The following is a 15,315-nucleotide window of genomic DNA, read 5'->3' as shown; positions in this document are numbered from 1 at the left end:
AACAAAAAAATCAGCATCATCAGGGTAAGTTTGCCTCTACGTAGACCAAACGGTCACTTGGTTTGGTAGAGCTCTGAATCAAGCTGAATAGGAAAATGTTCCAAACACTCACGATTTTCTATCATAGTAAACAAGCCAGAGAGTGCCCCAGCCGTGAGAACTGGACCGTCTCATCACTCCTATCTAATTATAGGAGGGATTACAATCAAACAATTAAGGATGCAGAGATTACTTCTTGAATACGTTTTTATTTCTTGGCCTTAGTAAAAGGAAAAAAAAGGTTTTTAACAAATTCTATTTCCAAGATTACTAGATATATTTTTGTTTTGCTTTTTGGAAGGATACTCTCATAGTGGAGCAATTAATTATTTTTTAGAGACATCTCTTCATTTGTAATAGAATTCAGGGCCTGGTATTCTGAGATTTAGGCAGTTGTGTCCAGGAAAAGTATGCCAATCATAGCATAATTAGTTAGCTGCAAAAAAAAAAAATGAGATCTTACAAACTGTTTTAGGAATCTGTCATTCCTATGGGAGCAAGTAATCCCAGACATGAGGAAGAGGACTTGGTAAATCAGAAGCCCTTCTCTCTCCACTCTGTATTTATTCCATTTTTACAACAGCTTTTGGTTTAATTTAATACATTATTGTAGAAGAAAGGGTCCATTAAACATCCAGAAAAGTGAGAATTACATTCCTTTTAGGTTTTTTTTTTAATTAAGCATTCAACAGTAGAATCCTTTAAAAATGATATTCAAATGATTTTTAATTACCACAAAGGCATTGAGATGTTAATACACTATATAAAAGAGAGGGATACTATTTCATTCGTCCTTTCCTGCCACAAATTCCAACTCTAAGAAAATTATTTCTTTTGATCCACTCTGATAGCATGTAATAAGAGAACAATAAAACATATGGCTCAATTACCACCGCTTCTCATCAAGCATGAATTAATGAATATCAAATTATTATTAATTGTTTTTTCTGGCTCCCTCTCCATAGGACAATGATTACACATTTCTGTATTTTAATAAGCATTAGTGTTTAACACTTTGTGGACCAGTGTCTAAGAGGAACAGATGTTTGAAATCATTATACAGAAGAATAACTCTTTACATTTATCAACATTTAGAAAATACATGATTATCTTTTAATCTCCCTAGTTTGTCAGTTTTTTACAACTGCCTTAAACTCCCTTAGAATTCCACCCTCTCTCAATGTTCCATATGCTTTCCTTTGAGAAGCAATTGCTATGTGCATATAAAGTAGTTTATAAGTGCAATGTCTCAATTTTAATAATAATAATAGTTCCTCACAAGATTATTGAATTTTCAATTCCTTAAGAAAAAGCTCTTTAAAAATCAAAGTTATAGATTGAGCAGTTAAAAAATTAATTTAGGCAGCATGGCACAGAATATAATAAATTATGATCACTATAATTGACATATCAATGTCAGTGAGTAATACTTATAGATACTGTATAAGAAGATTCTGTATAACTGACAGTTCATTTATTTTTATAAGCCATCTGTAAATATAAAGTGCTATGTAATAGGAATAGATATAGCATGCTAAAGAACATGTCTTTGTAGTCCATAACTTTCATTATTTCTCATAGATCATTTATGAAACCAGATTTTGAAATGCATGCAAGGAAAACTTGACAAATTATGTAAACACTACATGTCATATGATTTAACCCATTACCCATAAATGCAGGTCTTTCTGTTTTTAAAACACATTCTACAAAACTTATATCTGTGATAAACTGAAGGATGATACCAAGGTTAGATTGTTTAGATATCCTATCTAGTTCAACATGCCTAACAAACACAGATTCAGGTATGCTTCTAAAGAGCAAACAAAAAGTTGCTTTCGAATCTGATAATTTTGGAGCAGAAAGTGACCTTAGAAATCATTTTGTCCATTGCCCCTCATGTTACAGATAATAGCACAGAAATCTGAAAAGTTTAAGTGATTTTCTGAGGTCCATACAACTTTATACGTTAACATCTTTCTGCCATACTTTATCTTTCTGCCAAAATTTCTATCAACATTACTTTTGCACATAAAGGAAACATATCTTGCTCCCATGACAGTTTTGTCAAGACTTCAGTTACGTCTGTAAATCCAAATTCTTAGGGAAACAAAGGTGAGAAAATGGTAAATTTGTCTATAATGGAAACCGTGACACACAGCCTAATACTGAGCAGAGATGGACCTGGTCAAGGCTGACAATGCTCACTGCCATCAGAAGCATCCTTCCTTTGACGCTGGGAACTAGAACCACTTGAATTTTTGCTCTCTAAATCTAACCAGATACCAGATGGTTCCCTTTATGTATGTGACCTTAGTGGAGGCAATTAGATTATTTATGCAATAGCAGAGTTGTTAATTCTATACCAGAGTCAATCTTTGGTGTAAAAGCTTTTCTAGATTATATGTTCTTACAATAAAAATTTTAATTCCTTAGTGAATGCTTTCATCTTGATTTTCATGTGCCAGAATTACTGAATCCACTTTGCTGAAAAATTTAAAGAAAATAAGTTAGATATACAAATTCAGTACAAAAATAAGCCTGTAACTAAAGTTTTAAAAATAATTACTCATCAAGGGGGTAGTGGTGGGTTAAGCATTTTACTTTCACCTCCTACTGCATTCATCACTGTGGCATGGCTCTTCGTCATACCATAAATACAAAGCACCAATGTCCTGTACTCATATTTATGACATGCCTGAGAGTCATGTCTTGACAACTTAATTATACTATAAAGGGCTTCCCTGGTGGCAGCAGTGGTTAAGAATCCGCCTGCCAATGCAGGGGACACGGGTTCGAGCCCTGGTCCAGGAAGATCCCACATGCCGCGGAGCAACTAAGCCCGTGTGCCACAACTACTGAGCCTGTGCTCTAAAGCCCGCGAGCCACAACTACTGAAGCCCGTGCGCCTAGAGCCCGTGCTCCGCAACAAGAGAAGTCACCGCAATGAGAAGCCCACGCACCGCAACGAAGAGTAGCCCCCGCTCGCCGCAACTAGAGAAAGTCTGTGCGCAGCAGCAAAGACCCAACACAGCCAAAAAAAAAAATAATAAATCAATTAATTAAAATAAATAAATAAATAAATAAATATACTATAAAAATGCACACAGGGAAGAAAACACAAAGACTTCTGAGTGTTTTGGTAACCACATCTCCTAAACCGTATCATGCATTCCCAGGACTGAAAGTTTTAGAGCTGCACCATGCACATCAAGGCCCCTTGATGTAACAATGGATCCTGATAAGGCTGCTCGATTAGGAAAAGAAAAGGAATATGAGAACTGGCTGGGGAAAGCAGAAAATAGAAGGCAAAGTATGAATATAATTAGCTTTGTTCTTGTCATTGATTCTGCAGCCTGATGGAACTCGGCTTTCTGAATATTTTTCAGAGTATTTTCCAGATGTAGCCTCTCAGTACCTCATTAATATCACACATTTGTCATTAAATTCCATATTTTGGATCCCGTGTAAAAATCGCAAATGCTCCTTTTTCATTCACCACCAGCAGGAAACTTGCCTTTCACACAGTGCTGTTGACCAGCTCCCCAATATCATCATGGTTATTCTACCTACTTACTACTGAAGTAAAAATTAAATGTTGATACTAGCTTTACAATGAAGTTTCATAGGATTTTATATTGCTAGCTTAATGTGCACTGTACACATCTTTTAAATCAACTTTTACAGCTTTCATGCTAAGCTTATTGAAAATATGAGTTAAAAATGCAGACCCTTAATGTTACTTCTCAAAACATTTATGCTAATTAGGTGTCCAAATTATAGTAAAGTTGGTCTTAAAGGTAAAAAAAATACTCAAATGTTATATGCAATATAGAATTGTACACCATTAACTCTAAATTTTTCGTTTAAAAATAACATTAATATAGAATTGTACACCATTAACTCTAAATTTTCTGTTTAAAAATAACATTAAAAGGCATTTAGTATAATAACCAAATTACGTTGAAAAAATGTATATTCCAGTGCAAATGTAAAGGTCATTCACAGAAATGCACTTCAATTCCACTGATCAGTAGAGCAAAGAAAATCTGGTTTTGTTTGGAAAAAATGGAAAATTTCCTAAAATAAATGACTTTTGCTTAGTTGTATCTATGTCTGGTCTGACATCAGAAGAAAATATAAATGTTGACTGATTTTTATACCATAAAGTGAAATGCCACCATTGTATCTGCAGCTGAATTTTTAATATAATTAAGAAAATACTTTTATCTTTCATCAATATCAAAAGTTCATTAATGTTAGTGATGGTTCCTTACAGAGCTTAACACTTACCTACAACTTGAGAGTAGCAATGTTCACAATGTATTGTCTGTCTATAAATCCAAATACTGTCACCTGCTTGTAGGTTTTCCAAAGGTTGTTTGCATATTTCACACTAAACAGAATGTATAAAGTTTACATTATATATGAAGTTTAGATTCTTGGCGTAACAGGATAAAAAAAAAAAAACTTTTACTTTATTCAGTACCATCCTTCATAGCAACACTCAGATGAAGCCTCAAGAGAACCCAGAGGGAAAATAAGAGTATACTTACTTGTCTGTGATCCACACACTGAACTTTTCAAATAAATCCTCTCATAAATCCCTCTACTATGGAGGTGTGCATTTCAGGGCATATATACCACTGAAGTTTCTACATAACTCACAACAGAGTAGATACACATTTTCAGAAATTGGTTATGCCAAAGACAAGGTCACCACTGGATATCGCAAACAAAAACACAAAGTGCATTTATTGTTTGCTTACTAAGGGAGAGCTATGCTGTCCGGGTATAGCGTCATTGAGCAAAATGAACTTCTGATCCTATGCAGGGTTTAGGGAGAAGTTTGTTTCAAGTTGTGTTGGTTAAAGAGGAAGGAAAGGGTTGACATCTGCCTTAGACCTGTGCTCACTGGAGCAAGTTCACTGCCAACTGGCTGACTTTCAAGTTCACTGACGCAAATTGTCATAGATCAGTTTGACATGTTTAAGCCAGTTCAGATGGTTCTCTATTATTATGGCTATAGAATGATCTGTCTTTTCTTAGGAGTGTGGGGACACTTTTATTCTCAGTAGTATTTTATAATTAAATTGAAAGTGGAAATAAATCATCCAAAATATAATAAATGGAAATCATCCAAAATATAATAAAAGCAATAATCAGGAGAATTTCCTTCTTTTAAAAAGTTTTCTGCATAATAATTTTAAATAAGGAGCTATAGACTAACTTTTGTTTCGTTGAGTAAACTTAATAATTAAAAGGAAATTTTACTGTCATAATTAAATAATTATGAAATTTTCAGATTATATTTTAAATAGACTTCTATATATGATGGCCTAAAATTGGATTTTATTTGCTCAAAATGAGGCATTTCTTCTTGCTTTGTGTCACTTTCTGAAGCTAATTTAAGGAGAAGCAATCAATTGTCAAAGTATTACATCTACATGACTGAATTAGATAATTTGTATCAGTCATAGAATATCAGCACTAGAAAGGACCCATAGATTTAGGCTGTGGTTCTTAAACTGGCTGCCTGTTAGATCTATCTAAGGAGATTGTAAAAATACCAATGCCCAGCAATCATCTCTAAGATTCTTGATTTAATTGGGGCTGGTCCCAAGCATTCTATTTTTCTCCTAATCTCCCCAGACAATCATAATATGCATCCAGGGTTGAAAACCACTGGTCTAATCAGCTACTTCATTTTATAGATGAGGAAACTGAGGCTAAGCTAATTTAGATGATCGTCCAAAGTCACATGGCCTCAATTAGTGTCAGTTAGAACTCCAGCTCAGGTCTTCAGGTTCCCAGTTAAGTGCTCACCCAGTTACACCAAAAACTATATTGTTGACCTACGCAATGTTTTTGTGAAAAGTAAAAGAAATAGCATATAAAAACACAAACTGTGAAGCATTCTACTATGTACGCTTTATTATTATACTAAGCCACATTTAATTAGAATGAATCACGCTCTCAAAAGCAGACTGAGTTTCAACTATCATTAAGCACATTGGTCCTAATTTCATGACGTAAGGAGCTGCTAGCTTTCTTCTCAACAATTTCTTGGCCTTTTCAGATTTCATTATATATTTTATGTAATGCATGATTTATGAAAATGCTGCAAAAACTTTTCTAAAGAGAACAAGTGTTTACCTTTTTACAGATTTCAATCTGTAGGGTAAGAGTTATAAATGTGTCAATAATCAACTTTTAAGCCTAAAGCCAAGAGAGTAATTATAAACCTTGGAGGTTTAGGCTGTAGAACTCTGAGAAATGTTTAAATAGTGCATTATTAATGTGCGTGACAGTGTTTCTGAAAGCTTTAACTTCATCTCATGTATTTCATTAAATAATTATTTTTATTCCAATCATTATGCAATTTTATATTGAGTTAAGTGCAATAAACATAGCCTTACCTTGAAGCAAGTGGAATGGCAGCAAATTTGTAATTCATTTAAAATCATCTTAGCTTCTGTGCCCAAGGGTTTTCGACAGTAAGTGCACATATCCATTTCAATGACAGACCTATAGAGATGTAAGCAATTAAAAATAAATTTGTCATCATGCAAAAGACAGATGTATTCCCCATAAAGTCATATGGAAATGATATGTTAATTTTGTTGATACTGTAGTAAATTGTGTAAAAATCAAGGAAAGCTGAGGATTTACTTATCCTAGGATAGCAGGATAAGTGATTGATTCTTCTAGTTATTTCAAAATGATATCAAAGAATTAACATGAAGGAAAGTCTCAGATTATTAATTCATTAGCAATCAAAAGTGCATCTGGGCAGGACAAAGACGTTCACAGTTTTCTAACTGAACTAGGTCATAAGTACCCCTTGAAGCTAGAAGAGGGTTTTGAATTATTAATGTACTTATATCATAGAAAAATTATGCTGCAGATTAATATAAAAATTTAACTCTCAAAACGTTCAATAGGACAAAAATAGAAATCCATTCAAGAATGTGTTGGTGAATTCACAAATGATGGATAACCTAGATTCTGGGGTCTAGAGTCACTAAAACGCTCCCCTATGCCACTTCTCTTGGTGTCATTGTAAGACTCAGAATATTGGGGGCCCTTTCATGACAAAAATTCTCCAATATGATATAATCTCACCACAAATTTGATGGGGAAAAAAGAGCTTTGCTATTTACTTTGGAAAAATAATGTTCAATAATAAATAAATGATCAGCAGGTCCAAAAGACCTTGGGTCACGCCAGAGTCTTAAGGAAGGCCAATAACTACTTGATTCTTTTCCTTTTGAAAGGTCTTTAGGACAGTCTTAAATAGCACCTTGCAGAGTTTACTAGTCTCAGGGTGTTAGCAAACAAGCCTGAAATTTCCAAAGTAGGATACATACCGGGGTGGTGAAATAAAAATAGCTAATACTTAATAGTGCTAATATGTTTAATATGTGCAGTGCATTTTCCATGCACTTTGCTTAAATCAACTCGTTTATTCTTCATAACACCTCTGAGAAGCAGGTACTCTTATTTTTATCATTATTTTACAGAAGAGAAAGCTGAGGTACAGAAGGGTAAGTCTTGCAGCCAGTGAGTGGCAGAGGCGGGATTTGAATGAAGGCAGAGTGGCCACAGAGCCCTGTGCTACCTCTGGGCCTGCTTGTGAGATTGCCTGGGCTCGCTGGGTTAGAAAGAACGAGTCAGGCCCAGAAACCACAATCGATCCTGTCCTCAAGCGCAGGACTAGAAGCAGAGAGGAGGGAGAGTTGAGGGGAGGAGGGGGTGAGAGAGCAAAGGGATTGGAGTAGATAAACCTTGTTTCATTTTATACTCTCAGCCATTCTAGTAATCTCTTCTTCCCTTATGTATATAAATAAATATTTCCCTCTTTCAATGATCTCTCTAGGTACTTGCTTACATATTGCGGGCAAATAGTTTCCTATGCATTTTTCACATATATGCGTATGTAGGTACCCACACACTTAAATTTCCCATGTTAGGCTGTAAGCACTTCCAGAGTAAAAACTGCCACTCTCTAGCATTCTTCCATTCCAGAGACACTGAGACAGGAGCTGGGAATATAAAGAAGAGTGAGAGAGTCTCCTCCAACGGGAAGCCTTCTTTCCACTAGGGTAGCCAGGTGTGTGATCGGATGATCACCACATATTTATGGGTGTGTGAAAAGAGTTAGGAGAACACAGCCAGTGGAGCAACTAATCCCTGGGGTGAAGCAGGAAAGGCTTGTCGGCATAAGTGCCATCTGAGTTAAAGCTTGAGGGTGAAGGAGCTCTCAAGGGGAGCTCAGTGAGGTGGGGAGGGGCGTGATGGAGGGGTTCCAAGCAGAGTGAACAGGATGTACCAAGGTGCCACACAATGAGGGTGGCTGGAGTGATTGAACATCCAGCAATATTCAGTAGGATCAGGTTCTGAAGGCCCATAAATCATGTACAGAGGAATTTGGCATTTACCCTGTAAAGGGGCACCGGCCACTTTATGGGATTGATGTGCTTAGGTAAGAACTGTGGGGATGCAGCTAATTTCACACAATGATCAACAGCAAAAGTTTGCTGGACTAACTGGTTTTAATGGAGAATTGACTTTTGCTCTGATGACCAAAAAAATTTCAAGGATCACTTGAGGAACAGGAGTGAAATTCTTCACTTTGAGAGCAATACGTTAATGTAGAATGTTTTTCTTCCTTAACAATAAAAATATGAGCCCAGGGAAAGCTCTGGTGTTGGTGTTATCCTTACTAAGATCATACTTAGTCAGGAATTCTCTGGTGTTCCAGTGGCTAGGACTCCATGCTCTTACTGCCAGGGACCTGGGTTTGATCCCTGGTCAGAGAACAAAGTTATGCCTTGTGACCAAAAAAAAAAAAAATATATCACACTTAGTCAAAGATCTTTTCAGAGCATTATGAAAAACCTAGCTCTGGTGTTTTGGTTATCTAAGCAGTACTTGTGGTGCTCCTGTAGTCACATCAAAGAGGTATGACTTGAAGGCAAGACACTAAGAAGAGCCTTGGTAATAGAAGATCTTACAAAAGTGACAAAAAGAGGATATAATTTTGATGCCTGGCCCACCTATGTTTCCCTTAGTAAATGGAACATAGGTTTGTTTATTCAGGAATAATTTATTGAGTACCTGTTAGGTGCCAAGGACTGCGTTACAAGCTGAGGCTGTGCATAAAAATAAGATATGTCGTGACCCTCGGTGAGCCATATTTCCACCCCCTGCAATAGAGAAATACCATCGATAGAATACCGGACATTTGCCTTACAGCTGGTTTCCAGTGGTTGGATTGAAATGCTAATTCTTTTTTTTTTTCGTTTACATTTTATAGCCTTTAATTAAGCACATAAAACTGTACTATTTAATATATTTCTCCATGAACTTTTTGTGAAATTCAGATCGCAGCGTATCATTTACAAATCTTTTGTCTTTCTTCTGATCATCTACACCTTTTGCACAGTTCTTGAAAACAACATCATCATCCCACCTTCTTTTAACTTTGAAGTTGGCCTGAGGCTGGGATGGGCCAGTGAGATTAAGGAGAGGGTTTCCACTCAGAATGTTTTCCATACGAATCCTTTCTTCTTCAGCTTTTTGTTCTTGTTCCTTCCTGGCCTGCTCTTCAGCTCTTTCTTTTTTTTTTCCAGCTCTGCAAGAAGAGCTGCAGTATCATCATCATCACTCTCCTCTTCAAAATCTTCATCTTCATCTTCCTCATCTGTTAGAGGGTCGTCTGCATCGAGGTTGGCAGCGGGAATCTGGTCCAACCGAGGCTTCTTTGACACTGAAGAGGAGGTTGTATGTTCTCGGGTTGGCCGGTCTCTGTTTTTTTCTCTTGCAGCAGCTCTCTCTCTCTCTTCCAACTCTCTCCTGAAGTCACGGTTCCGAACTTCTTCGGGGGCATCCTGAGTGGTCTGTCTATATTTTATCTTTGTATGAGAGGGTAGGTCTCTGCTTGAATATTGCTTTGAGAGTTGGCTCAAATCACCTTCTCCTTTTCCTCTCCCCCCTCTTGCAGGTTCAAAAGTTGGCCTAGCTGCTGTTGTCATCTTTTATGAGTCTGCTTTCCTGCTGCCGCTCACTTTGGCCGAGCTCCGATGCCATGCTAATTATTTTTATTTCCTCCGTTGGAAGTCTGCAGGCCACAGTCTCATGAGTGTCACCTATTTACCCGACTGAGCATAAAATGGTAAAAGAGAGTAATCAAGAGCAAAAGCCTGAGGTCAGTTTACTGGCACTAAATTGATGCTCATCCTAACCCCCTTCCTGGGAACTGAGCACGGGCCCCAGTGGGTCACAGCGGCACATCCACGCAGCTGTTTGTAAGGTGAGCTGGCTTTGGAAAACCGCAAGGAGGGAGGGCTGCGGGCACAGTCTGGGGATGCAATGAAGCCTAGATGCTAATAATGTGGCAGTACTGGGGACTCCTGGGGTCACCAACAGCAGAGACACTTGCCTGGGAGGCAGCTGTAAGGCACAGAAAGCTCTAATGGGATAAAGTACATCAAAATCAAAGAACAACAGCCAGAAAGCCAAGGAGCAAGTTCCTAGATGCAGAGGTTGCTGTACGTCGTTCCACTCATACAATCACCAATATAACCACTGTCAGGAGAGTCAGCTCCAAGTTCAGTGGACTGCAAGAATGTGTACATATATATTTCAGTGCTATGTACACAGTGAAGATATGTAAATATATATTATATATAAATATATACACATATATAATAAAATGTATATTTATAAAGTATATACACACATATTTATCTATAATATGTAAAAATACATATGTTTACGTGTGTGTGTGTATACTTTTATGTATGGAAATACAGACATACTCACCTATCTGAAGTCGAATAAACGGTTTGTATGTATTTTCCAGAGATACCCTCCTGATATCTATCCTTTGGTGATTTACTAGAAACAAACACACATGGACATGTGAGAATTGGGCTATTTCCCTAGTATTGAAGTATATACCCCTATGCAGGCAAGGAAGCACACACACACCCTCTCACACAGCCTCATTATTATTATTCGTTGTGATGTTACAAGCCAGGACAATGTACTGACTCTTTTTTTTTTTTTAATCTGGAGAAGTATTGATATGCAAAGAACCTCCAAGTTGACATAAGTTGACATATTCACCAAGATAAATAAAGAATGGGGCAAGGAGAGTGCAAGAACAAGTGTAAGCAGGAAAAGCAGTTATTGTTTTTCATGAAGTTTATACTTGCACCTCCCTTATTTTTACTAAAAGAAAGCTATCTGTAGCCTCACATAAAGAATATACACAAAGCACGAGCCAGTGCAGGCAAATATAGACAGACACCATTCACGTAGAGAAACACTCCTGAACTTTTAGAGAAAGCTTTGGAAGTTTTTATATTTGCTTGAAAACATCCAAGAATCATTTAGAATGAAAGCAAAAATATTGTAACTTTTAAAAGTCCTCTTTGTTCCCTTTCTGCTCCAGTTTGTAAACGTCACTCTCTCCTGGAGGCAAATGAAGTGTGCAGTGCACTAACCAGCTGGCTGTCCGTAACTGCTTCCCCAGTACTTACACTACCTGGGAGCATATTAGGACCAGAAGCAATATGTTCCTATTATTTCATACAGTGAAGGATAACTCCATAGCCCTCACTTGGGATTTCTTAATGAGAAATCCTTCTCTCCCTCCAAACTGCCCATAGGCAGACTGCTGTCAGAAATAGAATCTACTTTACGGAACACATAGCCCACAATGCTAAATAAAAGTTTGCACATATTTATGCCTGATACATATAAAATTATTCCCATTTTATTGGTCAGAAAATTGAGACTCGAATTGAAACAGGAAACTGAAGTTAAGTAGTTTTGCTGAGGCCACATAGTCAGTAAATGACAAACTAAGATTCAATCCCAACTCTGATTCTAGGGCCTCTGGTTTAATATATACTGCACTGTCTGTGTAGATTTTAGGGAGAATTGGATTAAGCAGCAAAATCAACGTTGAGGTTGCATTTTACAAGGTAACTTACTTTGGGGTTTGAGGAATCCCTTTTGGGGGGAAGGTTGCTCAAATCGAACGCACCTCGAATTTCTGGGAGCCCCGCCCCCATACTCTGCTCTCTGGCCTCTTTGAAATGGGCGGTGATTAACACATGCGTGCGTATATCCACATCTGAATGCCCCACCGTTACCCTACCCCACAATTAGGCCAATTCTTGTTTTTATACTCCGTGAAATCGAATGACTTGTGAATCCCTGACCTTGTCTGACATTTTCCTCAACATCCATCACATCAAGCAGTGGATTTTGTGGGTCAGAGCTTATTTACTAAAAGTTATACCGCTTATTTCACATTAGAGGTAAACAATGGTCGATAGAACCATTTAATTAAAGTGTGACTCCAAATTAGCATAGGAATACTTGTGTAATTTTATAAAGCTTATTGTGGGCATGTATGTTTATGTGACAACTTTCAAATAACTATCCTATTGTGTATACATGTGTTATATTAAAATGTTTTTTAGTCCATTCAATGAAATTGTATGATTATTTGACAACTACTTAATAGTGGAAAGATTATAAAGAATTATATACTTATTTACATAAAGAAATTGATATACTCTTAAACGTTCTGCTATTTGAAAAAAGCAAGCATACCCTGAAATAATGGCATTCCTTCTTAAACACAGATTATTTCAAAATTATAAAATATATATAGCAAAATACTTCAAATAAATTTCCAGTACCTATTCTCCACATACGTCCTTGTGTACACAACAGTATCCTTTGGTCCTGCATGCCTGGTTTCAGCATTGGAGCTGCAATACAAACCATCTTACTTCATGTTTAAAGTTTGTTTACGGGATAATCAAATTAACAAGGCAATTATCCAATCCAGTGAAAAAAATAATGCTCATATAGTCCTTCTAAACTATTACCTTTGAAACACGAATGTTAAAGTGGTATCAATCCATTTCTGCAAAATTTATTTATGTCTCCCATTTTGTCTTAACTTCCAGAAGTGTCTTGGCCTACTTCCAGAATACTATTATGCAAATTGGTCACTCAATAAGTCTGTTGTAGAGCACGATGATTATTTTGAATATGCCTGTAACATGTTTTAGTGTCTATTTCCCTGATGTCCCATTCATATTTCCAAACCATTGCTTTCCCCACAAATCTCAAGCAAAAAGTGGACCTTAATTAACGAACATGATAACATCTGATTTAATGAAACCTTTAAATTTACTTAAAGAATGTCAATGCCAATGTCTCAATCATGCTTTTTTAAAAAAATTATAGACTTTTTAAGGAAAAATCACAGTTTACACTCATTATTCATAATTGACAACTTACCAGTGACCAAGTTGTTTACTCAACACCTTTGTATAAGCCTGCTTAGCCACTGGTAAAATTAAAAATTTCTGCATTTCAAAAGAAGGATTAGGTTGTATGTGGATATTTTCTTTAAAAAATTGAAGAAGAAAAAAAAAAAAAAACAACAGAAGGAGGATAGTCCTGTCAGTTGTTTTATAATTGACCATAGTACCTGAGCGCCTTCTGTGCTTCATAAGAGTAGGCAGTGGTTCTAGAAGATGGGCTGATTAAAGCCTCAGTAGACCCACTAACTTGGCCATCTTGCCTGAGAGAGCAAAGGCAAATATTTGGCACTTAAAATCAAGGCCACCTAGAAGGTTTTTGTTTTATTAAAATTCTGTTCAATGAACTTTTTTTTAATATACAGTGAACCTCTTTCTTGTTTGCCTGGTTTCTGCACAGATACACAAATAGAACACATATATGACTTTACTCCTCCACAGAGACCACTAGCTTACCTTTAGGAATCATCTACAGGCATGTGTCACATTATCTAACGCTAAGACAGAATACTTTTTTACCAAGGGCAGGAACCATCTGAAATTGGTTCCAGTAACATTTTCACAGCAGCAGTGCCATTTTAGAAAGTTTTTCATGTGCAACATATCTGACAGTTTATCAGTTTAATGAAAATTATCCAGAGGTTCCTTGGAGAAATTCCAGTTTCCATTTTGTTTTTAATGGAAAGCAGTACTTTGAAGATTGCAAAAGAACTTTGACCTAGATTTCTGCTAATCTAAAAATGTCACTATGCTTAACAAAGTGCAGGCATATTTGCTTTTTCCTATGAGACAGAGGAAAATTTTAATGCTGGAGTAGTGAAAGCTTTAGCTCTTTTTCCTCCCCCGTGTTAGTAAACCCTGATATAGGAGAGACATAAAGACCAAGAGGAAGATTTAGATCTTGATCATGATTTATCATTCTTGACTGGTCTGTTCCTTCCATTTCCAGGTAGCTCTTAAAGAAGAAGAAAACATCTGTTCACATAGTATCAACTCTGGCATACAGAAAACCATCTTCTAGTTTTAAGACAGATGTTTCACAAAACAGATGTTTCACAGCTGAGTTAAAATGACACTAAGTAGTGAGAAAGTAGAATTAATATTATTAGAAGATTTTCTAATACGATCATTAGAATATGTCATTCCAGAAAAATGAACCTAGTTGTGAATTGTTTGGAAATATTCAAATCATATAGTATATAATACAAAACCCAATTTTAGCAAATAGTTTCAAAGGACAAAGGTTGTCAATGAGTGTGAAATGTGTCTGTATTGTCCTCAGAAAGATAAAATCAAATATCACCAATTTGCAAAATCTGCAGATAGGAAAGTGAAATAATTTGTAAACAGTTCTGATAAGGATTGAACTGTGTCCTGCCAAAATTCCTATGTTGAATTTGGTTTAATTGGTTCGGCATATGGCTTGGGCATTTGCAGTCTTTTAAACCTCTCCAGTAAGTCTCACGTGCAAGTCAAGATTGAGAACCACTACCTTAGAGGCAGCCCGACATCTTACCCAAAAGAGCACTGGTTCTCAAAGTGTGGGCCCTGGATTAGCAGGTGAGTCTGATGTAAATAAAATTTGGGAACCAGTGCAATAGAGGACTCTCCACCAAACTATTCCTTAGATGCCTTGAATAATATTCCTAAAGAAGAACTTATGACTGACAATGTTTTTTGCTTGACGGCTTTATTGTTAAGACGTTACCCTTCATTGAAACAAATTGCTGAATTGTAACTTGCAATCAACGGTCACAATTTTGTTTCTTAATTAAATAACTCCATAAACTATAAAACCAAATATTGTGTTGGAACTTACAAAATTCCAAATGGAATTACACTTGAGAAAATGTTTTCTGCAGTGGAAGTTCACCTTGAAAATGTAACTATCTAGAACCTTCATACACTGCTAGTGAGAACA

General features: G+C 36.5%; 2 protein-coding genes across 4 annotated transcripts in view; both read right to left on the bottom strand.

Moving 5' to 3' along the window:
- Window positions 1-306: 306 nt before the first annotated feature.
- SCEL (sciellin) overlaps window positions 307-15,315 on the bottom strand; it is a 240,374-nt gene continuing 225,365 nt past the window's right edge. The window contains exons 24-29 of one of the 3 annotated variants that reach the window (XM_059902796.1): window positions 13,565-13,657; window positions 12,762-12,833; window positions 10,867-10,941; window positions 6,459-6,567; window positions 4,333-4,435; window positions 307-475 (exon numbers count right to left, since the gene is read on the bottom strand). In XM_059902796.1, the coding sequence (XP_059758779.1) occupies window positions 468-475; window positions 4,333-4,435; window positions 6,459-6,567; window positions 10,867-10,941; window positions 12,762-12,833; window positions 13,565-13,657 (460 nt within the window). In that variant the 3' untranslated portion in view covers window positions 307-467. Of the gene's footprint in view, window positions 476-1,531; window positions 2,527-2,560; window positions 3,045-4,332; window positions 4,436-6,458; window positions 6,568-10,866; window positions 10,942-12,761; window positions 12,834-13,564; window positions 13,658-15,315 lie in introns of those variants that run through there. The other 2 variants (XM_059902794.1, XM_059902795.1) reach the window with 2 other exon arrangements.
- LOC132352377 (spliceosome-associated protein CWC15 homolog) lies at window positions 9,348-10,122 on the bottom strand. The gene is given in 2 exon segments (XM_059902832.1): window positions 9,348-9,668; window positions 9,671-10,122. Coding segments are annotated over 2 exon segments (690 nt in total). The 5' UTR covers window positions 10,077-10,122; the 3' UTR covers window positions 9,348-9,384.

This window comes from Balaenoptera ricei, chromosome 18 (assembly GCF_028023285.1).
Source record: "Balaenoptera ricei isolate mBalRic1 chromosome 18, mBalRic1.hap2, whole genome shotgun sequence".
NCBI classification, from domain to species: domain Eukaryota; kingdom Metazoa; phylum Chordata; class Mammalia; order Artiodactyla; family Balaenopteridae; genus Balaenoptera; species Balaenoptera ricei.
Note: the sequence above shows the minus strand (reverse complement) of the source record. Positions and strands in the feature narration are given on the sequence as shown.